The 24,484-nt window shown below is 34.9% G+C and overlaps 1 protein-coding gene across 1 annotated transcript in view; it reads right to left on the minus strand.

Annotated features, from left to right (window-relative positions):
- IQCM (IQ motif containing M) overlaps nt 1–22,567 on the minus strand; it is a 431,897-nt gene extending 409,330 nt beyond the window's left edge. The window contains exon 1 of the mRNA XM_069105013.1: nt 22,294–22,567. Coding sequence (XP_068961114.1) covers nt 22,294–22,567 — 274 coding nt within the window. The remainder of the gene's footprint in view (nt 1–22,293) is intronic.
- Between the last annotated feature and the right edge of the window lie 1,917 nt (nt 22,568–24,484).

The following is a 24,484-nucleotide window of genomic DNA, read 5'->3' on the forward strand; positions in this document are numbered from 1 at the left end:
AACCAAACAAAATTCTGTTCTGTCCAAACTCATCCCAGACCTGTTAGTCTCCCTTTATAAATTTCTATCACGTCAAACCCCCTTCCATTTGCACTAGCAGAAAATATTGGTTTCATGGGGGTCCTAATGCTCACTCAGCTATGCCATAATCTTCTTTCCTAGCAAGATTTCCAAAATATATAAGGTCTTAGGCACCTCTATCAGATGTCTACAACAGTAAAGGAAAGTATTGTCTCTCTCTCCCATGACTAAGTCATCTGTTGCCAAAGGGCATAGCTGACTCAGCTCACAATTACTCTTTGTCTTGGTCCACAGGAAGCCTCTTTCAGCATCTGCTGGGAACATATTGCTGCTTTGAAAGGACCCAAAAGACATCCCATCTCTAAAGGGTAATAGCTGTCTTTCTGTAACATCAGTTACATAGTTTTGCCTGTGTTTCCCCAAGAACATTAATTTTCACACTGGGTATTTTATAAGCTGCCTTGATGACAGGTTTGTAAAACATTGGGATTTTCAGCCTTAGAAATCCAAGTTTGAACCTTTAATTTAAAGGTAAAGAAAGTAATGGACAGAGAAACTGATTTCCCCAAGGTTAAACAGGCAGGAAGTAGCAGAGTTAGGATTCAAACTCAGGTCCTATTACTACAAATCCATTGCTGTATCCATTACCTCTATATTGTACATCTCTTCTAAAAGATCATAACTCAAAATATATGGAGGACCTGAGTTCAAGTCCGACCTCAGTAAGACTTAACACTCTTACTAGCTGTGTGACCTTGGGCAGGTCACTTAACTCCAATTGCCTTGCCTTCCCTCCTCCAAAAAAATTATAAATGATCATAACTCTTTATAAAAGTAAAATAACTTTCTAAAGTGGTGAGTTTTAGATTTTATAAGGCAATGTAAAACCTAAAAAAGTGATTTATTCAAAGGCATACTAAACCAAAAACAGAGTTAGCTTAATAAAGGCTTTGAAAATACAATAGAAGGTAGGTAGTGGGTAAGATGGTATACTGCACTGATGCCTTGAGTATATGGATCCCATCCTGTTAAATACAGTCCTTTTAATAGGATAAAGCCATGACATGCAAATCTGATCATAAAAGGTGATGAACTTTCATTAGTGATAGCAACAGTTTTTACCAGACTCTGGCTTTTCCAGTATCCTCAACTTTTTCCTTACCATGGTATATGCAAGGACATTTATAACTATCTGGGACCTTAGTGGTCACCCAGGCAAATACCCCCACTTTAAAGATGAGAAAAATGAGTCCCCAAGATATTGACTTGCTCAGGGCCACACAAATAGTAAGTAGCAGAGCAGAGATTCTTTCTACTACAACATACCTTCTCCAGGTCTCAATTCTGTTTCTAATCCTGGGTATTTGGACCAAGTTTATACTTTGGCTTCCATATCTGCTGCTATCTCTAGTATGGCAATTTCACTCTTGGACTCCCTGGCTTGGAGCCTTAGTTTGGAGTTCTCCCCATGCCCAGATTCTCTCTGCCTCTAATTCCATCTCTAGCTTCAGTTTCCTCACCCTTAAATTATAAGTTTGCACTTGGATTTCTAAAGTCTAATGTTTTAAGAATCTGTGATAAAGGCAACATATAAAAAAACATATAAAATACCCAGTGTGAAGACTAGTTTTCTCAGAAAAAAAACAACTCCCACACGTCTCTCTTTTCTATTCTTTTTGGTGGTCATCCTTGACCGGTTAAATAAAAATAACTAGACTCCACATGGGCCCCCATGAAATAAATGATTATTGGCAAACAATAAAGGATAGCTTTAACTTCTAAATAAATCAGTCATGTTCTATATGACTTAATCATTATTCCTTGATTTCAAGGGAGAAGAAAAGGTTAATCACTCCATTCTCTAAAATCAGAAATCCTTCCCTAGTCTTGAATACTGCTTCAAGGACAGAGCGGGTGACACGGTAATTGCAGTAGCTAGTCATTTCTATAAAAACTGCTATCAAATCAATCCATCAATGAGTATTAAGTTCCAGTTATGTGCCTATTGCTGATATAGCACATGAACCCCTTTTCTTGAGTCTACCTAACTATAAGGAACTAGCTGCTGATCCAGCCTCAATTGGGTTGAGGTTGAATACTCTCCTTTGGTCTCAAAAATATTCTCTAAAATAATGTTTTGATTCATTAAGTGCAAGGGAATCAAAACCAGATGGATTTGGCAGCAATCTGGTTCCCCAGATCCTTGGGCAGCTGTGGAGAGATGCCAGAGCAAAAAAGGATGATCAATTTCACACATTACAGATTTCAGGCACTAATGGATGCTTGGCTCTGGGTTCCATGGTTTTTGTATGCCATGCCAAAACTTACATGCTGGGACAGAGTCATTTAGGAAAGGCAGCCATGCAGACAAGAGAAATGAATAATGACCTTTGTACAAGAGCAGCCCAGGGAGCAGCTGTTTTGTACTGGGCAGCAGGACTGCTTGGTGTCTTTTACAACTTATGCTACTCATAAGATGTGGACTATCCATAAAAAGCTATACTCCAACTATAACTCAAGGGTCAGCAACACATGGCACAACTACTGATTCGTTGGCATCACCCAGTTGCTGCAACTGTGATCCTCTTCCTGTCACCTGCAAGAGCCACTGCTGACCATCAGAGCTGGCAACAGATGCATACTCACTTCTTACACCCGATCAGCACCTCCTCTCAGTGCGTGCACAAATATGCCAGAAAGGACTCAGTACCTCCTTAGCATATGCCACTTTGAAAAGGTTGCCCATCCTCTGTGTAACTAGTACCCAAACATCCCAGAAGCACCAGCCCAGGGAGTATTATTGCAAAAGAATACAATAGTATGCCTTTTTATAATGATGTTCAGCCTTTGTTAGATATTATCAAGTCTGTCCAATGAAGTGAGATGTGCATGTGCCTGGATGAAGCTATTCTGCCTTGTCAGAGGGTTAACAAATAGATGAGAGAAAGAGAGAGGGGAGGGAGGGAAGGAGGAAGGGAGACAGAGGGAGAGAGAGAAGAAAAGAAAAAGAGAGAGGGAAAGAGAAAGACAGGGAGAGAGGCAGGAGGGAAGAAGAGAGAGAGCACACCAGAAAGAGAAGGGAGGGAAAAGGAGAGGAAAAGAGAGAGGGAGAAGAAGAGAGGGGAAAGATAGGAAGGAGAAAAAGGAAGAAGAGAGAAAGGGAGGAAGAGAAAGTAGGCAGGAGGGAGAGAGAAAGACTAGACATAACTATGCAACAGAAGGGAAAAGATAACTCTAAGAAGATTTGACAACCAGTAAGTATAAGGACAAAGAAGTGTGAGAAAACATGGCCTCAAAAACTGAAGGCAAACTTTTTTGGGTTTCCTAATTAATTTGGAATGATCAAATCTTTGGATGAGATTCGACTAAGGGAAAGATTTGCTAGGAGACTTGATGAGCTTCACTCATCAGGGAAGAAAATTATTCATAATGCCAGATAGGCACCTTTCCCAAAGATGCTTCAATCAATCTGAGAAGCTCCTTGTGGATAAGGGACATCTAAAGCATGTATTTTTCTTTTTTTATTCCCTACCGCAGGGTCTATTCAATTAATATTTAGTTGATTTTCTATGAAATACACTATTTCTCCTTCTCTAATTATATCTGGCAAACAAATGCCTAATTGTCTTTATGAGTATAACCCAACATTTGCTGCTTCTACTAACTTTTTTTAGGTTATTTGACTTTTCTATGTTTAAATTCACATGTTCCAAGATGAAAGTCTGTATACTTTCTTTTTGTTTGTTTGTTTGTTTCTGTTTTTGGCAAGGAAATTGGGGTTAAGTGACTTGCCCAAGGTCACAAAGCTAGTAAGTGTGTCAAGTATCTGAGGCCAGATTTGAACTCAGGCTAACTCAAGGGCCGGTGTACTATTCACTGCACCACCTACTTGCCCCCAAAAGTCTTTCACAAATACACTGTAGGCAGCTGGCTTGGTGGATAGAGTACTAATTTTGGAGTCAGGAAGACTTGAATTCAAATCCATACTCAGATACTTTTTAGCTGTGTGACTGTATGCCAGGTAATAATTTCTCTTAGCCTCAGTTTCCTTATCTATAAAGTAGGGATAAGAATAACACCTACCTCCTAGAGTTGTTATGATGATCAAATAAGATGTGTGTGCATATATATATATATATACACACATATATATGTATAGAGAATTCTGCAAACTTTAAAGCACTATAGGAAAGCTAGATATTATCATTATTATTACTAATAAATAAATTTTCATAGGAAACTGAGTCTACTCTCTTCTTAGATTTTCATGAAAGATAACCTCAATACTTTTATAGATTATTCTCAGAGATTTTTAAAAGTTCATATCATATATGAGTCATATCACATTCCCTCATTATGAGTCATATCATATGAACTTGGAAATATAGAAAGTGCTGTTTTTGCTTTTGTATATCTCCCCCACCATCAATTATTTAAATGAACTGGTAGTTCAAAAAATTGGGTAGGGAATAATCACATACAACATCATCTCATCTTCATTCTTCTAATTTTGTAGATACTTTCAGTTAACAAATTAATGGTACAACCACACACAGAAGCTTAGTTCTACAATGAATATTACATATGCCAATAGTAATTGCTTGCCTGTTAAATAGTTTGTTTTACTATCTATAGATAATTCAATAAAAATTGAATATAAAATTATAATATAATAAATATTAAAATGTAATAAAAATAATGTGATAAAAATTCAAAAAGTAAAAAAAGACATGGATCTAAATGTGCACTTAATTATGAATACTAAGCAATGCATTGGTCAGAAAGCAAATCATAGAAGAAATTATAATTACATGAAAAGCAATTATAACTATGAGACAATATACCGACATTTCGGGAAAGTATCTAAAGGAATCATCATTATGAAAATTATATCTCTAAAAACATATATTAACAAAACAGAAAAAGAGAGGAATAAAAATGCAATATGAATTTTGAAATTCAAGAGTCATGAAATTAAATTTTAAAAGGCACAAAAGAGGAAAGTTTGAAAATTAGAGGAGAAACAGATAAATAGGAAACCAAAAAGACTAAAGAACTGATTTAAAAATTAAAAGCTTATTCTTTGAAAAGACTAATAAAACTGATAAACCTTCAGCTTAAAAAAAAAGAACCCAGAAACACCTGGCCGTGTAACCTTGAGCAAGTTACTTAACCCCAATGGCTTAGGGGCGGCCAGGTGGCTCAGCAAGTAAGAGCACCAGCTCCAGTGTCGGGATGACCTGGATCAAATCCGGACTCAGATACTCAGCACCACACCCAGAAATAACTGGCCATGTAACCTTGAGCAAGTTACTTAACCCCAATTGCTTTAAGAAAAAAAAAAAGAGGATAGAAAATCAAATCAACATAATAGTAAAGACTATGAAATCCCAACAAAATCAGAAGAAATAATAATGTTCAGAACCTAGTTCTCAACTATATACCAATAAAACTGAAAATGGAAAAAGAATATTAGCTTCAAAAAATATAATATACCCAAACAGAATATAATAAAGAAATAAAAGAAATCTTATAAAACCCAGTGTCAGAAATAAAAATACTTATCTATAAATGAAAAACTCTTCATCAGATGGATTTCCAGAAGAATGCTATAGAACTTTAAAAGAACAATATCTATACCATACAAATTATTCTCAAGAACTGAGAAATAAAGGACTTGGAGAAGGTCCTTTTTTGGGGGGAGATGCAGTCCATATCTAAATCAAAGAGGGATAAGGCAAAAAAAATGAAAATTAAAGGCCAATGTCTTTAATATTAATTTTTAAAGTTAAATAAAATCCTAGCAAAATTAAAATATTACACATATTTATCAAAAATAATTATTTTGATAAGGTTAGAATGCACAGAATGCAAGGATATTTCAATATTAGAATGATAAACATAATTAAACCTATTAAAAACACAAACATCCAAACCATGATTATCTGAATGGGCACGGAAAAAAAATCTTTGACAAAGTACAATATTCATTCATTCTAAAAAACAAAAATAAACCTTTAATATGACAAATGTATCTAAAAACAAAAGCATTGTGTACAATGGGGAAGTTTTCCCAATAAATATAGTAGTAGAGCAAGGTTTCTTCCTTTTCCTCTTATTATGTAATAGCAATCTAGAAATGTTAGCAAGATAAGGAAATTAAAGATATAAAGACAGGCAAAAAGGAGGCAAAAATATTCCTATTTGCTAAGGACATGATAACTTACTTAGAAGATCCTACAGAATCAAAAGAGAAACTAATAGAGACAACAAAAGGTTCTTGGTTTGGTTTTGTTTTTTTTTCTTTTTTGAAGTTTCAAGCTACAAAATAAACCCACAAAAATCCATAGCATTGTTATATATAAGAATAATAAAATCCAGGAAGCAATAATAGAAAAGAAAGTACCATTCAAAATAACTACAAAGTACATGAAATATATGAGAATAAATCTACTAAAATGCATTTAATATCTATGTAGATTCAATTTCAAATCCTTCTTAATGAAATAATTAACATATAACTGGTTCACAACTCAGGGTTCATAACTGGGCCATGTCAATATAATCAAAATTATGCTACCAAAATTAATTTAAAGATTTAGTCATGTACAAAAGTACTGAAAAAAATACTTTACGAAGCTAGACAAAATAATAAAATTCTTTTGGGGTATCAAAAGATCTAGAATTGTTAGGGGAAACAATGAAATAAAATAAGAGAATAGCATTTCCAGACTTAAACCTATATCGTAAAGTAGGAATCATTCAAACCATTTGACACTGGCCAAAAAAATATATATATATAGAAAAGTAGATTAACAAAAGAGACTAGACAAGGAAGAATCAGAATTTAATTCACTGACCCAGTATTTGATAAACCTAATAATATGAATTACTTCTGAAAATATCACCTATTTGATAAGAACTATTAAAAAAAACTGGAAAATAATCTAGCAGAAATTAGTTCTAGAGCAACATCTTGCACCATATTCCATAACACATTCCAAATGGACTTGTAATTGAAATTAAAAATGTAGAAGGAGTGTATAATACAGGATATCCCAAAAGTTTTAATACTATAGTTTTAATAGCTTAAAACTACATTAAGACTTTTGGAATACACTATGGGTTAGAGATGAATTTTTAGCTAAATAAGGGAGAAGGGCAATTACAAAAGATAAAATAGATTATTTTGGTTATATGAAAAGATTTTGCTTTAACAAAATTTACACAGCTTGTGGAAGAAGGGAAGAAGTAAATTGGGGGAAATGGCAGCATCCAAGACATATAGACAACTAGAAATATAAAGACCAAAAGCCATACCCTATTGGGAAAGTAATCAGAGATATGAACAAAAAGTTACATAGCAAGAATTGCCAACTATCAAAAACCATGCAAAATAATGTTTCAATTCACTCATGTTAAGGGAAACACAAATCAAAACAAATCTGGGATTTCCCCCTCCCACTCAACAATTTGGAAAAGATAACATATATAAATAATGACTATAAAAGAAGCAAAATAGAGAAAAGAAATAATATTAGAGGATTTCTGGAAAGACAGGCAGATTAGTATGTTTTTGGTGGATCTATAAATTAGCTTAACCATTCTGGAAAGCAACTTAAAATTAAATTAAGGAAATTATCAAATGGTCATGCTCTTTGTCTCAGAGATTCCATTTCTAAGCATATACTCCAAGGTGACTAACAAAAAGAAATGCTCTATACATGTCATAAAAAAACAAGAGTAATTTCTATAGTCTCAAAAGAACTGGATGTCCATTGATTAGGAAATGAAACAAACTGTGGTTCATGAATGTAATGAAAAATTTCCGTTATAAGAAATGACGAAAGAGTATGGAAAGACTTGAGTGAATCAACACATAGTAAATTAACTAGAGTCAGAAAAACAATGTATGCAGTAACTACAACAATATAATTACCAAAAAAAACAGCAACAATCATGCAGCAATCAAAACTGAATGTTATTGAATTATAACAATTAAGCTTGGCCTCCAAAAAGAAACATATAAGAACACATCCGCCCCAAATCCTTTTGCAGAAATGAAGATACACAGGTGAGGAACTCTGTGTGTAACACCAGAATTTTTTTAAATATTAATATATTTATAGTGATGTGTTTATCTCTTCTTTAAAAAAAAGTCTTTGTTTTAATAGATGGCTCTCTGGAAGGGTAGAGAAACCCTTTGTTTGGCTTTTAAAACACTTTAGAGCCTGGTCCCTTATTAGATTTTTATGCTTCTTTTATTTTACTCTCTTCTCTTCTTCCTTACTCTAGTTTCCTTTAATTCTACTGTAAAATCACCAATACTGGTCTTCTTATTGCAATCACCACTCAATCTCTCAGTGCCATAACCTTTCACTATATGTTTAACATGCCTGAAACCTTCCCCCTTCTCATCTATCTCCCGGTTTCCTTTAAGACTCAGCTCAAATCTTCCTTTCTACAAAAAAGCCTTCCTATCTTCCTATCCCAATCCCTTTCTTATAAGATTACCTCTCATTTTCACTTCATATATCACATATGTATATTATTTGAATAGTGTCTCTCCCATTAGAATGTGAGCTTCTTTAAGGCAGGGGTTGTAATTTTTAGATTGTGTGTGTGTGTGTGTGTGTCCCTAGTACTTAGCACAGTACCTAAGCATTTAACAAATGTTTGTTATTAGTGAGGATAATGATGTCGAATTACTAGGAGGAATCAAATTGATACAAAAACAAAAGCTAGCAGTGAAAATCCATTTTGCCAAAAATATCTAGCTTATATTTTATCATGTCCTTCAGTGACCACTATTTTCTGCACGAATTCCTTTTTTTAAAGAAAGTGTAGATGTGATTGTTGTGAGTAGAGACTTTGGAATTCTTTGTTTTCTTGAACCTGGACCTTGTTTTCCAATATAGATTTTTCACTGGTCATTCCCCTCTATCCACTGTCCTACTAAACTCACCAAGTATCAAATAATATGCTGGCATCGTTGTAAGAATTCCCAGAGAACTCTGCAACTTCTTCAATGTATACTAACACAAAAAAAGCTACAATTTTACACATATGTCTGCTTATTTTCAATGAGAGATTATATATAAGGTGAGATAATCAAGCATCCTATGAATCCACATTCTTGTGGCCTCCTGGCAACAAAGAAATCATCCTTACCAAGACTATCAAGGAGAACCTATGAGCCAACCTTCTGTTTCATTGGAACTTTTTTAAAAAATGTCTTCTTTTCATTTAATGATAAGAATGTAAATATGACTGTGATTCAGTTTCTCCAAAAGTGTGTCAATCAACCCTGTGGTTGATTTTATATTTCTATCCACTTTGTGAATTGCTATGGCCAAAAAAATTGATTACCTAGTGACCTAATTTTGAGTAATGGGCCTCTCCATCCTTAGCTAGGTTGTTTTTCGAGCAGCAGATGCAGAGCCTGTCACCTATGTACTTTTCTGGTTTTACAGAAAATGACAGCACTTCTGTTACATGATCATAACCTTTAAGAATTCAGGGTTACCTCCACGGTATGTTGAGATATCTGAGTAGGAATTCAGCATGAGTAATTTCTGTAAAAGCACCATTCATAAAAGTTTAATACAACCATCTTCTGACATTTCAAGCATATACATTCCAAGACAGTCTCCTTTCCAGCCTTTTTCCTAAATTCTGGATTTCAAAATCCTGCCTTTACTGCTTTCCTATCCTAGAACTTCCCTTTGGTTCTCAGGGCCTGGAAGCTCTTTAAATTAGAAACATTCAACCACCCCTGCTACCTTCTGAACATAGAATAGCCTTCTGAATGACCATCTGCTTTTCCCATCATAAGTTCCATCTGGGGCCTCCTTTCTGAAAAGAGGCCCAAACCAAACTTCATTCCCCTTATGGCCCTCTCTCTGACTCCTAGACTTCAAACTATGCTCCTGAACCAGGTACCTTCATTCCCTCCCCTACTTTTCAATTCCCTTAGAATGTAATCTCCTTGGGGGCAGGAACTGTCTTTCTTTTTGCTAATATTTATTTCTCCATAACTTAGCACAAGGCCTGGCACAGGTTAATCAATTAATAAATGCTAGTTTCCTTCCTTCCCTCTTTCCATCCTTCCTTCTTTTCTTCTTTCCTTCCTAAAAAGGCTAGCTATAAAATGCAGTCCTATACATCACATTTTTCTAAATAATTCACCTCAAAAAAACAGAAGGATTTTCACACTGATTAAGTTCAACTGCATCTTGGGTAGTAGGTACTTGTTTTTTTGTTTTTCTGCAGAACTAATAGTATATTTGTCTGCATTCTGAAAATGGTGGTTGTCAGGGGGAGAAAGGAGGGATACCTTTAAAAGAAAATTATGGTTGGGATTTTCTCCTGCTTTTAATAGCATCCAAAGAAGAAATGTAATTTTTCCCAGAGTGAGCAATCAAGCCAGGACTAAAGAAGTTTCCATTACAAATAGGAAACTGCTTTAAGATTGAAACTGTTATACCAGGTTGCTCTACCTCTGGAGAATTTGGTCATTTTACCGGTTTATAAAGCTTATCAGGTATGTAGTGCAGGCCCCTAGTAAAACCATGAACTGGTCTCTTAACTCTTCTTTGCCCGAGTCCCTTGTCATCTATAAAAAAGGGAGACAAATGTTTTTAATCTGAAAAAGTTTAAATTTACTATATTTTTATAGGTAAAGGTACCTCCCAATGCTTCCAACTTCTCCACCTTAGTCATTTTGGACTAATTATCAAATGAGAGGCCACTTCAAGCCAACTCCAAATACCCCCCACAAGACTTTTCCAATTTTTTTTGTATAATTCTCTAATTTAGAGTTTTTTTGGTCACTGAAAGAATGTGAGTCATCAGAAAACATGGCAGTAAGAAGGGATAGTTATGAAAAGAAATGGGAAAACAACATAATAATATAAACCAAAGAAGAGAAGCAAGCATTCCAAAGTCTGTTAATGTGATGTTGTCCTAAATGTGCCGCAAATTCATTCCATAATTTGGAAATTCCTTAACAAAGAAAAGTTGCATTTTGGTTTGCCTTCAATTGAAGGACTGCACAGTTAAAATGTCAAGGTTTCAACATAACTACCATATTTTATGATCTCTCATTCAATACAATTTTCCACCCCACTGAAACTAATCTCCAGGTTCTGCTGATTTCATAAATTGCATTCTTGATCCTGGCCCTTAGTCCTCCTAAATAAAGCGCTAAGATAAATGTCACCATTTTACCATGTTTGTTCTTATCACACACACATCCAAAGTTATTAAAGTTGAAAGCAAATGACTTAAAAACATTCTGTGTTCTAAATCTACTTGGTAGGTCTTCATCACCGTAGTTGAAATGGCTAATGGTACAGAGATTCCCAAACTTTGTTTCTGTATTATGATCTAAGAAAGTTAACCAGTTTTTCAGTGAGCATTATTAAAAATATTATTTTCTATGTGTTTAACAATTATTTGAATTTGTTCAACAAACATTAAATATCTATGAAGTGCTAGGTATACAAAAATGAAATTGAATAATAAAGTCTGTTTTCAAGGACCTTGCATTGTACTAGGGAATGCTTGGTGGAATGGTGTATTTCATTACAGAAAAACTTCTATATTTTTCCATTTGAAGATTTCACTACTTCTAACAAAAGCTTTAATTATTTTTAAGGGACTGAGGGCTTCTCTTCCGACTCCTAATCATGTTTAGGATTACCATTCTAGTCCTTTATCCTATGCCAACCAATGAAAGATGGCAGACCATGAAAACACACTCAATTTAAGTCCTATTTTAGCTAAGATTTTAAGATTAAATCATGACCAATACATGTTTGATTTTCCAAGGTAGATCTTCTGTGAAGGATTTAGGAAAGGACATGGATTAGATTCACACAGGAAGAAAAGGCATTGATGGGCTGGTATCCTCATAGCTGGAGGAAGCGGTCATATGAATGAAATTAAAAATCCACTGAAGAATCAATGTGTAAGCTAATATGAATTATGTATGACAACTCTATTGCATGTCAAACATTCTTGACATTAATTCCTAAAAATTTTGGTGAAGAAACACAATTTAGTTTTAAATTCATTTAAGATGTGTATATAAATGAGAGGATGGCAAAAATGAAAATGAATGAAATAGTATCAGGGAATATTTATATACTCAGTAGTGAAATCATCACAAATCCTTTACCCAATTTGTTCCTTTAGGAAGATTGAGAGCTATAATATTATAAATAATCACAAGAATAGGGGCAGGACCTGTGGCTTTATTGATTTAGGAACTCCCAGGTGGGGAACACCTACTAAAGCAAATGGAAACCTGTTCTCTGATATGTAGTTTTAGAGAGTTAACAAGATGCTCTATGAAGAATCAGAGGATTATGGGAAAATAGTGGTGATCACCTTAAGCATTCCACCAGAGGTTAAAGAATCACCTCGATTTCACCAACCAACCCAGTAATCCACAGAGAAACCTCTAAGTCCTGCAGAGATTCTGGAATAGGTCAGTTCAGCAGTCCCCTGGAGCCATTGACTTGGTTCCAAGCACTCCCTACCTGAACTCCTCAGTGCCAAGACCAGCCAGCTCAGAGCCTTCCCTGAAGTGGTGACTGCAGGAACGTGACTGGGGGAGGTCCAGCATTAGTGGGCACTCCCTGACACAGCACAGAATCCCAGCGGAGCCTTCTCTAAGCCCAGCCCAAGAGAGGGAGAAGCCTGGAAGAGGAGGGAGGTCTTGGCAAGGCCATAATATGATACATTATAGGAAACAGAGCCTGAGATTGTTGACTCAGTTCCAATAGGGCCCTACCTCAGACCTGGCCAAAGAGAGAAGCTTTCCTCCATTCCAAGCAACGTTTAGTTCAGCACCAGTGGCCAAAACTCAGCTAGTAAAGAAAGGTCCTAAGCAAAGTCCAACCTGAGCATAGGGGTTGCCTTGGCAGAGGCTCCTGCTTGGAGGGATCTCAAGGACAACCCAGAGCCTGAATAGCTCTGGAGTCCCTTGAAGGAGAGGCTTAGGCCAGCCCATTCTATAAAGAACTAGGCAGGCTGTACCCAAACCAAAGAAAACTTGGAACATTAAGAAGGAATACTTTAAATGTGAGAGAAGCCCATGGAATAAACCAACCTCAAGGAGAGTAACCCTGATATCATAAGTCCAGATAAGACCTCAGAGAAAAAAATGTCCAGGACTCCAGGAGTTGTTAATGTTGTTCAATCATTTCAGTCATGTTTGACTCTTTGTAACCTCATTTGAAGTGTTCTGGCAAAGATATTGGAGTGTTTTGCCATTTCCTTGGAGGAAATGAAATAAGAGAACAGAAGTGGGAAAGATAGGGAGAAAAGAAAGGCAAAGAAAATTGGCACCTTAGAACAGATAGTAGAAAACCTCCTTCAAGAGCTGAATGTCCTAAAAATTGGAATAGACCAGACAGAAAGCTGCTGAGAAAACCAAGAGATTAAGTGACTTATCCAGGCTCCCACAGACAGTATGTGTCAGAAATGGTATTTAAACTTGGCTTCCTCGTTTTCGGGCCAACTCTCTAGCCACCAGACTACACTGCTTCTCCATAAATAATCATAAAAACAACATTAACTAGAAATAATTTAATTTTATGAATTTTACTTTATACTTTATTACTTTACAAGGAGCATGGCACAGTCAATAGAATTGGCTTCTAGAATACCTGGATTCCTGGCTGCCTCTAATACATTATCTTTATTACTATGTGCAAGACTTACCATGAGTAAGATTATAAACTATAGGTCAGTTCTTATTCTACAGAGTTAGAGGCAGTCATCACTCCAGGAATTTCCTGAACTAATCAGTTCAAAGGCCACCATCACTACAACCACCGCCTACACACAATCAGCCCTCCGCCACTCAAATCAAAGTAAATTTCAGGTCATGTCATCATCTCCCTGATGTAATGGTCTCCTTCAGGAATGAAGGAAAAACCACGAGATACAAACAGTACATAAAGAAACACACATCTTTACGTTTGTGTTAACAGTTATCCTCAGATTCCCCCCAAAAAAAGACATTCATAAACATATGGTATAAACTTCAAAGGGAAAGGAGAAATGCAATAAATTATCTCTGTGTTCTGTATTTGGATAGACAGACAGATAGATAGATAGATAGATAGATAGATAGATAGATAGATAGATAGATAGATAGATAGATAGAGAGAGAGATAGAGAGATAGATAGATAGATAATGCTATCCAATTTACTCTTTTTACACCTAATCTAATAAATAATTATTTATTTGTGAATAAAGCTGACACTGAGTTTCAAATTAATACCATTGATATCTTTCTTAGATCATATTTCTATGGTACAGTGACTATTTGGAGTGTCTTTTTTTTAATTTTTATTCTAATGTAGAGATTTAATTTACCACTTTTCAAAATAAAAACTTTAGAAAATAAGATATAATTTAATTCCAGTATGAGCTCTAGAGATGAACCTCTGAAGGTTTTTGCAATGATAAATCCAAAAACAGATAATCATGGAATTACACTATTGGAGGGGACTTTAAAAGTGATTAGATTGGGTCGGCCAGATAGCACATTGAGTAAGAGCACCGGCCCCAGAGCTGGGATGACCTGGGATCGAATCCGGGCTCTGATACTTAGCACCACACCCAGAAATAACTGGCCGTGTAAACTTGAGCAAGTTACTTAACCCCAATTGCTTTTTAAAAATAAATAAATAAAAGTGATTAGATCCAACCCATACCCAAATTACTATATTTGTGACTTTCTTATGAGTGGTCTATTCCATCATCCAAATTCTGCTTCTGTTCTTCCCATCTTGACTTCTTCTAATTCATTAATAAAAAGTATTGAATAGATCTGAACCAAAGACAAAGTTTTATGGTGTTCCTCTAAGGATTTCCATGTATGGTGATTTTGATATCTTTGACAATATTATTTGGGTCCAATTAGTCTACCCACCTAATTCAATTTTTAGCAAATTCTCAAGGAATATGTGACTTTTAACAAAGTTGACTATACATAAAGGAGGCTGGGATCAACTAGAATTTTATCATGATGGATCCAAAACTACAGCAAGAGAAGAGAAAGTCACAATCTATTTCAGGGAAGGAATCTTTCCAAAGAGAAGAAACGAGGGCTAAAGAAGATAGGTAGCTAACTAGGATACAATAAGTAGGAGGAAGGTGTACAACTAAAGACAGCTTTTTAAATGTTAAATTTTAATGCCAAAACATTCTTCCCCTTTCTTCCCCCATGATATATAGGTATTTATTTTGTGATAAGTCAAGTTGCATGCATTAGAAGGAAAGTTTAACTTATTACTGCTTATCCACAGGCATATGTAATTTTCAGACAAAAAGTATGTAATTTTCCAACTTTAACTAAGTCAGGCAGCATACCTGGATCACATTCAAACAGCCAATTTACCTGGGGAATAAGGAAGGTGCTCCACAGTATTGGATTCCATTGTTCCATATTATGGGAACAGAGAAAAATGATCCATAGTGAGGAAGAGTCTCACTCTATTCCAAATCTCTCACTTTAAAGATAAGAAAACTAAGGTTAATAGGGTTAAATGGGCTAAATGAGTTGCCCAAAGTTATACCAGTTTTATGCGGCATGACTAGGATTCGAACCCAGATCCTCCTATACCATGTTGAGCCTTATCTATCATATTACCTCCCATAGAGAATAATCCTATGACAGAAATGAAGGCACACAATACTGACTCAGAGGATTAAGGAAGAACTAAGAAAAGTGCAAATAGATGGTGGAGTGGATGGAATGCTGGACCTGAAGTCAAGAACACTCATCTTTCTGAGTTCAAATACGGCCTCAGACACTTATTAGTTGTATGACCCTGAGCAAGTAACTTAAGAATGTTTGCCTCTGTTTCCTCATCTGTAAAATGGCCTGGAGAAGGAAATGGCAAACCACTCCAGTATTCTTACCAAGAAAATCCAAAAGGGGGTCATGAAGAGTCAGACATAACTGAAAAACACCCAAACAACAAGGAAGATACAAAGGAAAAATCCCAATGAGGAAAGGCAGGAAGAAAATGTATTCTTGAAACTTTCACTGACTACAATGTTATTTCAGCCTCCATTAGCAAAATTTTTAACAACAAAAACTAACACTGTAATCCGTTCTTTTCAGAGTAGTATTACTATTTCATTTATTACTATTTTAGACTAAAACTTCTGCTAAGTGTAAAAATAAGACCAAAACAAAATGAGTATTGAGTATGATAAACCCAGGTCTAAAAAAAAATCATACATAGGATAGTTGGGGAAAATAATTAAAATCGCAACAAGAGAAGGGAAAAACATGTTTACACAATCTGAAATTAACAGAATAGGGCCAAGTCCACTGAGCCTACCCAGTGTATCATCTATGTTTCTACTTCAAATTTTGACTGAAGTTGTATCTATTGCACTCCTCAGAAGTTAGAGTAATAATCCCCTATCCACCTCTTCCAAGGCCACTACTTAAAAGAAACCATAGGGGTAGAGGGAAACGCCATACCTGCCCAACCTTGCAACCAGAAATGGTAAACAACTCAGGAGGTCAGGGGAGGGCAGGATAAAAAGAAGCCCTGAGACAATCACCCCTGCTAAAGGACGGGGAAGTGGGATACCTAGTCATCTCCAGGTATCATTTACACATAGCAGAACCCTAGAACAAATATTTCCACCCTTCTTAACATTGAGGTCCTTAAAACTAGAACACTGTGGTGGTCTGAACAGGAGAAAACAATAGAACTGCTGGGAGTGGGGCCTCACAGCATACAGGCAGATGAACTGTAGCTCACAGGGTTAGAGTGAGTTGAAACACAAGGAATTCCCTGCACTAATCAAATCACAGGTCCCCACTACCACAACTACTGCCTACACACAGTACACAGAGAAACATGCACCTTTACATTTGTGCTCTGGGAAGGAGGGATGGTTCTCCTCATATCAACTTCAAAGAAAGTCACTCACAAACATATTGGTATGTACTTCAAAGTGAAAGGGGATGATGGTTTCAGGAACAGAGCAGGTCACATATAGGCCAAGTGCAATGCTACTTCATCAGGAGAATGGAAGGGGCAGATGGCAGGAAGGCCAACAGGTTGGAGACAAAAAGTTATAGATAAGTCAAGCTCTTAAGCAAGAAAAAAAATTAGCAGAAAGACCCAGAGAAACCAGAAAAGCTCATAACACAATGAAAAAATATTACACAAAGAGAAACTGATGTGCAAATTTCCAATATAAAAGACACCAAAACAAATCATACATTAATCTCTCTCCTCCCCACCCCCAGATTAATGGATTGATAGAAAAAAAATACCTTTGGAGTGGTGCAAAAAAGAGATAAGAAAATAAAGAAAATGGAAAGATGGAAATTAAGAATGAAATTATGGAAAAAAATCAAAGCTCTTAAGAAAAGTAATTAAAAAGAAAGAATAAGCAACTTAGACCATTGAAAAGACTGGCTTTGAGATGGAGAAGTTTTAAAGAAGAGAATGGAAGACTTATAAAATATATACAGATATGGAAAAAAATTTGACAAATAGAGTTAAAGGATGATTACATGAGTTCTGAACAAGTCAGAATGACTGACCTTGAAGAAAACTTAATTAATTTGAAGATCATAGGTCTCTCAGGAAAAAAAATATTAAAAATATGATTATCATTTGTAGAAAATCATGAAAGTATTAGAAACAGAGGGCAAAGTATTCATTGGTAATGATTGGTGGATTCAATGAGTGAGAGTTTCCAACCTTAAAAAAGAGAGGATTGTAATATTTAAACTTCAAAATCTCAATGCCAAACAATAAATATTTCAGGCAGCCAAGGAAGAAACCTTTTGCTACAAAGGATAATAAAATTAAACAGGTTAGGACTACAATTATTTATGATAAATAGAATACTAGAGTATTATACTCCCAAAATAAAATGTTCCCTCAAAAAGTCTCTGGCCTTAAAGTCATATTACTTCAGAAATAAATCAATATGGGGGGAGGGCAACAACTTCAGAGGAAAGTCACTCACACATGAAAAAGGTAAATAAGTGATAGGGAAGGAGGGATGTAAAAAAAGATAAAAAATAGCAAAGAAAGAATGGTGATTTGTGATCAGAGGAAGATGAAAAGACTTCTCTCCTGAGAATTAATAAAGAATGTATAAGCTTATGGCCCATGAAAAGAAGAATAGATTTCAAGATATACCATAAAAAAATAAGATAATAAAGGAGAAGTAAAGAAGAGTGTTCCCGAATGAATTTAAATTTTAATTTTTTTTATTAATTTTAGTTTTGAACATTCATTTCCACAAGATTTTGAGTGCCAAATTTTCTCCCCATCTCTCCCCTACCTCCCACCCCAAAATGGCAAGCATACTGATTACCCCTTCCCCCAGTCTTTCCTCTATTCTATCCCCACACCCATCTGTCAATTACCCCCTTTCCCCTTGCTTTCCTATAGAGCAAGATGGATTGCTATACCTCATTGCTTGTATATCTTATTTCCCAGTTGCATGTAACAATAATTTCTTAACATTTGTTTTTAAAACTTTGAGTTCCATATTCGCTCCCTTCTTCCCTCCTCATCCACCACCACTGGGAAGACAAGCAATTAAATATAGGTTACACATGTATGTTAGACATGTAAAACATATAGTTTATACATGCAAAACATTTCCATAGTAGTCATGTTGTGAAAGACTAACTATATTTCCCTCCAACCTATCCCACCCCCCATTTATTCTATTTTCTCCTTTGACCTTGTCCCTTTTCAAAAAGTGTTTGCTTCTAACCACCCTCTCCCCTAATCTGCCCTCCCATCTATCTTCCTCCCTTTTATCCCCTTCCACTTACTTTCCTGTAGGTGGAATATAAATAAACAAAATATGCAATTGAGTGTGTATGTTTTTCCCTCCTTAAACCAAATCCAATGAGAGTAAGGTTGACTCATTCCCTTTCACTTTCCTCCTCTTCCCCTCCATTGCAACAATTTTCTCTTGCCGCTTTCATGTGAGATAATTTACATTATTCTATCTCTCCCTTTCTCCTTCTCCCAATATATTCCTCTCTCACCTCTTAATTTTATTTTTTAGATATCACTAGATCTATAATTTCAATTGACACTTTGATATTCTCCTATCTTATTGTATTTACAATCTATCCAATTAAAAAATTCCGTTCTCATATTATGATTAACACATATGGAGACTATAACCTTAGCTGACATAGGCATCCTGAGACAAGAAGGGAGGGAAGGGTGAGAGGGAATTGTTCTGAAGATATAAGTTCTCTTTTGGCTTTCCATCCCTGGGTCCATAGTCTACAATCTGCTCCTATGCATATCTCTATAAGCATGTTCTATGAGTTTTGAGGGAAATGAACACCCACATGCAGTCAATTTTGTTTGTCTTTCCTAAGAACAAACTTAATAGTGGTTGAGGATAGATAGATGTAAAATTTTCTATACATACTTCTATTTATAATTCTTTATCTGGATGCAGATAATGTCTTCATATATTCTTTGAAATTAATTTGGGTATATATATAATAGTCAAAATAACTTATTCACTCAAAGTTGTCCTTAAATTGCTCTTATTCTATACAATGTTCTCTTGGTTCTGCTCATTTTGTTCTTCATTATTTCATGGAAGTCTTTCCATGTTTTTCTACGATCATTGAGCTCATCATTTCTTATACCACAGTACTATTCCATAACAATCATGTACCACAGCTTGTTCAGTCATTCCCCAATTGATGGAAATCCCTGTAATTTCCAGTTCTTTGCCACCACAAAGAGATCTGCTATAAATATTTTAGAACACATAGGTTCTTTTCTTTTTTCACCTAATAATCTTTGGAAACAGAACTAAGAGTTATGTTGCTTTGTGCAAGTACATAAGCAGTCTAATAATTTTGTGAGGCATAATTCCAGATCACTCTATAAAACAGTTGGATCAGTTCACAATTCCACCAACAATGAACTAGCATCCCAATTTTTCCACATTCCCTCCAACATTTATCATTTTAAATTAAGAACACAGTTTGAGGTAAACAATGAACTTGAGGAGAATCTCAATTGAGATGGAATATGGGCTAAGAGAGGGAGAGTAAAAAGTAAAATATTATTAATAATAAAAAGAAAGTGAGGAAATAATATTCTAAATAAGCAAGAAGAATGACATAAGGCAGAAAAATATGAGAGATGGGAAAGCATGTGGAAGAAATTTTGGATCAAATTAATATAAGCAAAGCTAGCCACAGAGGCGAAATTTTCAAAAAGAGCAATAGAGATGGCAGAGGGATTGATAGGAAATAATGAAATGAAAAAAAATACCTTTAGGTCTTTCTCGGGCCTAAAATATATCTAAATATTCATTTAAACGTGAATTGATTAACTTTCCCTATTTTTTTTAAAATGTGAATGGCAAGATGAGTAAGAACAGAAAATTAATATACAGGACAGAAATGAGGGACTGGGACACAACTTACTAGGCTTCAAATAATTCAAAAAAGCAGCAACAGCGATTATGATTTCAGACAAAACAAGACAGCTAAATTGGAAAAATACATTATATTTAGAAACACCATAGACAATTAAAGAATAGCATTTTAAATAAATGTATGCACCAAATGATAAAGTTTCTAAATACATAAAATACCTAAAGGAAAAGATTATGAAAAATTCAATTATGAAAAAGATGTGGATAATATTATATCATAGGACACTTTAATGTTCCTTCATCAGAATTAAACAATTCTAATAGAAATATAAACAAAAATGGCATCATAGAGCTAAAAACTTTTGGAAAAATTAAATTTGAAAAACTTAAAACACATTCTAAATGACATTAAAAAATTTAACTATTTCTTAGCATCACCAGATTCCTTTTGAAAAGGTACACAAAGAAAAAATAAATGTGAAGAGTCAAAAATAATAAATATGTATTTTATAAATATTAATACAATAAAACTGGTAATTGAAAGTGTGAGCATAAGCAAAAGATGCAGACTTAAATAAAAATTAAATAATAACATAAGGAATAGTAAATAGGTCAAAAAATAAACTACAGAAATAATTAATTACATAAAAGAATAAAAATGAGAAAACAAAACATGAAGGATAATAGTTAAAGCAATCTTCAGAGGAAAAATTATACCTCTGAAAAAATACAACAAAATCTGTAGAAAAAACTAATGTCCCACATATATAGTTGAAAAAGTTAGAAAATGAAGTTTTAACAACATAAAACAAATGCATAAAAGATATTTTGAAAACAAAGAGATAATAGAAATTATAAAACTAGGAGTAATTTTAACAATAGTTGTTAACAAAATAAATAGCTAATTTGATCAGGAAGAAAAAAAAATCAAATTGCCAAAAGTAAAACAAAAATAAAAAGATGAATTCACCATATAGAGAGGAAAGAAAAAAATATCAGAGCCTACTATGCACAAGTACATGCCAACAAATCAGAAAAAAAATTAAAGAAAATATATGATTACCCACAGAAATATTTTTAAAATCAAATGAACAAAGCAAGAAACAGAAATCCTAAACTAAACAAGAGGAAAAGTACAAATAATCTATGCAAAGGAAGGAAAGCCCTTATTCATTTAGATTTGTGAATCGATGTAATGCTTAAAGAAAAAAATCTATATTGTAATTTTTTTTCTCAGTTATTGAAAAAAAAAGCACTTCACCAAGCTTCTTTATAAGACATGATCAGAGGTCAATAAGAAGACAGTTACATCCATATACTTTGCAGAGCTGCAAATTGATATTTTCTGTTCTTGAAAATAATTTGGAATTGATTAGACTATTCATGCCCTTTGACACAGCAGTACTAATTCTAGGCATATACTTCAAGGAAATAAAAGACAAATAAACGCACGCAAAGTTCTTAAATGACAAAATACACATAACAGCACATATACAAAAAAAAGGCAGAAGTAAAATGAGTGATTGTTGAATAGGGAACAGTAAACATATTGTAGGATATAAATATAATAGAAAATTATTTTGTTTTAATAAATCATGACTATGAAGTATTAAGAGAAATGTGGACAGACCCAAACCAACATAGGATGAAAAAAAAACCAGAAACAAGGGAAAAATAAAGCCAACTACACAATCCATTGCCAGACCCACAGTCAGACCCTTTCCAGCTTTTTCACACCAACTAGTACATTTTAATGACCTTTGAGAACCCAGAATCACCTCCATGAAACAATGAGCCATTGGGATTGGATTTTAACAGAAACCTTCAAATCTTACCTTGCTCAAGGCTGTCTTTTGAGCCTTCAGCAGTGGTCCCACTACCTTTTAAATTTGGAAACTTAAGACATGAATATAAAAAATCAGTTTCTGGATTAGTCTCAACATTGGTACTTCTGGAAGGAGACTTGGGTATATTACTCTCTTCTAATGAAGATCTTTCTGGAACTGATGCAAAAAATATCTTTTTAATATTTGAAGGCATGTTTTTCCTTTTCAAGCTTTTGATTGAAGTGGTACTTCCAAATGAATCCTGTGAATGAAACAGAATCATTTTTTCATTAAAACCAAAATCAAATCATTTTTTACTTTCTCTTTCTATAGGAGGAGAAATATCTTTCTAAAAAGTATATTGACAGTTGGTCTTGAAGTTAAGGAAGGAAGACATAGATTTAAAGTGCTGCCTCTGACTCCAATTGACTGTGTGACCTTAAGTAAGTTACTTAACAGTACACTAGGCAACTAAGACTATAAGCTGAATACAATATGCTGTCCTGAATTGGTACAAAGAGTTGCTTTACCAGGGACTTCCTTATATCAATGAAATCACAAAGTAAGTCCTTCTCCCTTATATATGGAGAGAGATCTCATGTGTGGTAATGGCTGTCCCCCCTGCCCAGGTAGCTAGGGGGTGTTGTTATGGGGCTCAGAGAAAGGCATAATGGACATTTCTAGCTTCTTCTCCTTCAACCCTTCTTCAAGGGAAACTTTAATTCCTGCCAGGAGGAGAAACTAGAGGTTGGGGTCAGAAGTTTGGCCACTCCTTACTCTTCTCAGAGAGAGGGAGTACCAGGAATAACATCTAGCTGTTCCCTTAAATGTTGTTTATCTAGGGGATGTTATAAGATTCAATCTAGTTTCTAATAATTACTTCCTTATTGGAGGAAGAAAGACCCTGATCCTTTTTCCACCAAATACCAGCTCCATAATGTATATACATAGCACTTTGACAAGAAAATCCTATTTGAATCAGAAATCAAAAAAGGCATACAAAGGAGAATATAAACTAGACAATACAGAGTGAAGGAGCTCTCCCACTGGGAGGAAGACAACTCAATTCAACCAAAAGAGAAAGTCCTAGATCTCACCCAATAGGAAATTCTATGGAGTCTCCAGTGTAGAAAGCTGGGAATAGAGATAGGATAGAGATTTCCAACTTCTTTCATATATTCCCAGTCTTTACCTTCAGTAACCAGAACTGGGGTTGGCCTCCTCAATTTTCCCTCTTGAAACTGGAAGTCAAAATGATTCAAAGCTTAAAGAGAACTAGAAGACTGAAGAAGGTTGGAGTTATGTCACTGTCACCAACTCTGCTCTGCCCCTCAAAGAAATGGTTCTCTACCAATGGGCTTTGGTGCTGGGATTACATATAGAAAACCATGTTATTAATCAGTTCTCTCTCCCCATGTGAGGCAGTGAGTCACACAGATTGAATATTATTCCATGTTGTTCTCTTGTAGACTCCTAATTCCTAGCTTGATATTTCATTAATAAAATGGAGGCATTTTAGAGTAATAATAGTATTTCTCTTTAAATTTGAAGCATGTGAACACCATTTTAAGGACCCTTTTTTTAAAAAGTCATGAATAACTTAGAAGAATTTTTAGATTTCCATTCATCTACCCAACTCCTGAAATCTCCCTCTGTAGTGAAGCAAAGCTGATGTATTAACAACACAACATGTCTAGATTTCCCCAAAGCACATCTCAGAATAGAAGAGGGGATAGCACATGCACTCTCACTGGAAAGCAACTCAAAGTATAGAATATTGTAGTTAATTCCCTAGAGATTTACAAGCTGGAATCAAATTAACTGTTTGAGATATCAAGACAATAAGGTAACAAGATAACATGATAAGGGTCACAGATGATAAAATGATTCCCTACTACACTTCCAACAAGACCAGTGTTCAATTTAACAAATACTTCTTACATGCCTACTATGTGTCAAATACTATACTAGCATTGGAGATATAAAAACAAAAATAAAAAGTCCTTGCCCTCATGAAGATTACTTTTTTGAGAGGGATACAATATTACATTACAAGTAACTTCAACTATATGGAGAGTTGGGGCATTAGTTTTTTTAGGTATGGGGGACATCTTCAGTTAGACTATAGCACCACAAGAAACTAGGAAATGAGGGCTTTGCCAAGAGTATTGAACTTTAGAGACTACTTACAGTATAAGAT

Source organism: Petaurus breviceps, unplaced genomic scaffold (genome assembly GCF_028583685.1).
Source record: "Petaurus breviceps papuanus isolate PSGF00001 unplaced genomic scaffold, PetGlider_PUasm1.0 76, whole genome shotgun sequence".
In the NCBI taxonomy this organism is placed as follows: Eukaryota; Metazoa; Chordata; class Mammalia; order Diprotodontia; family Petauridae; genus Petaurus; species Petaurus breviceps.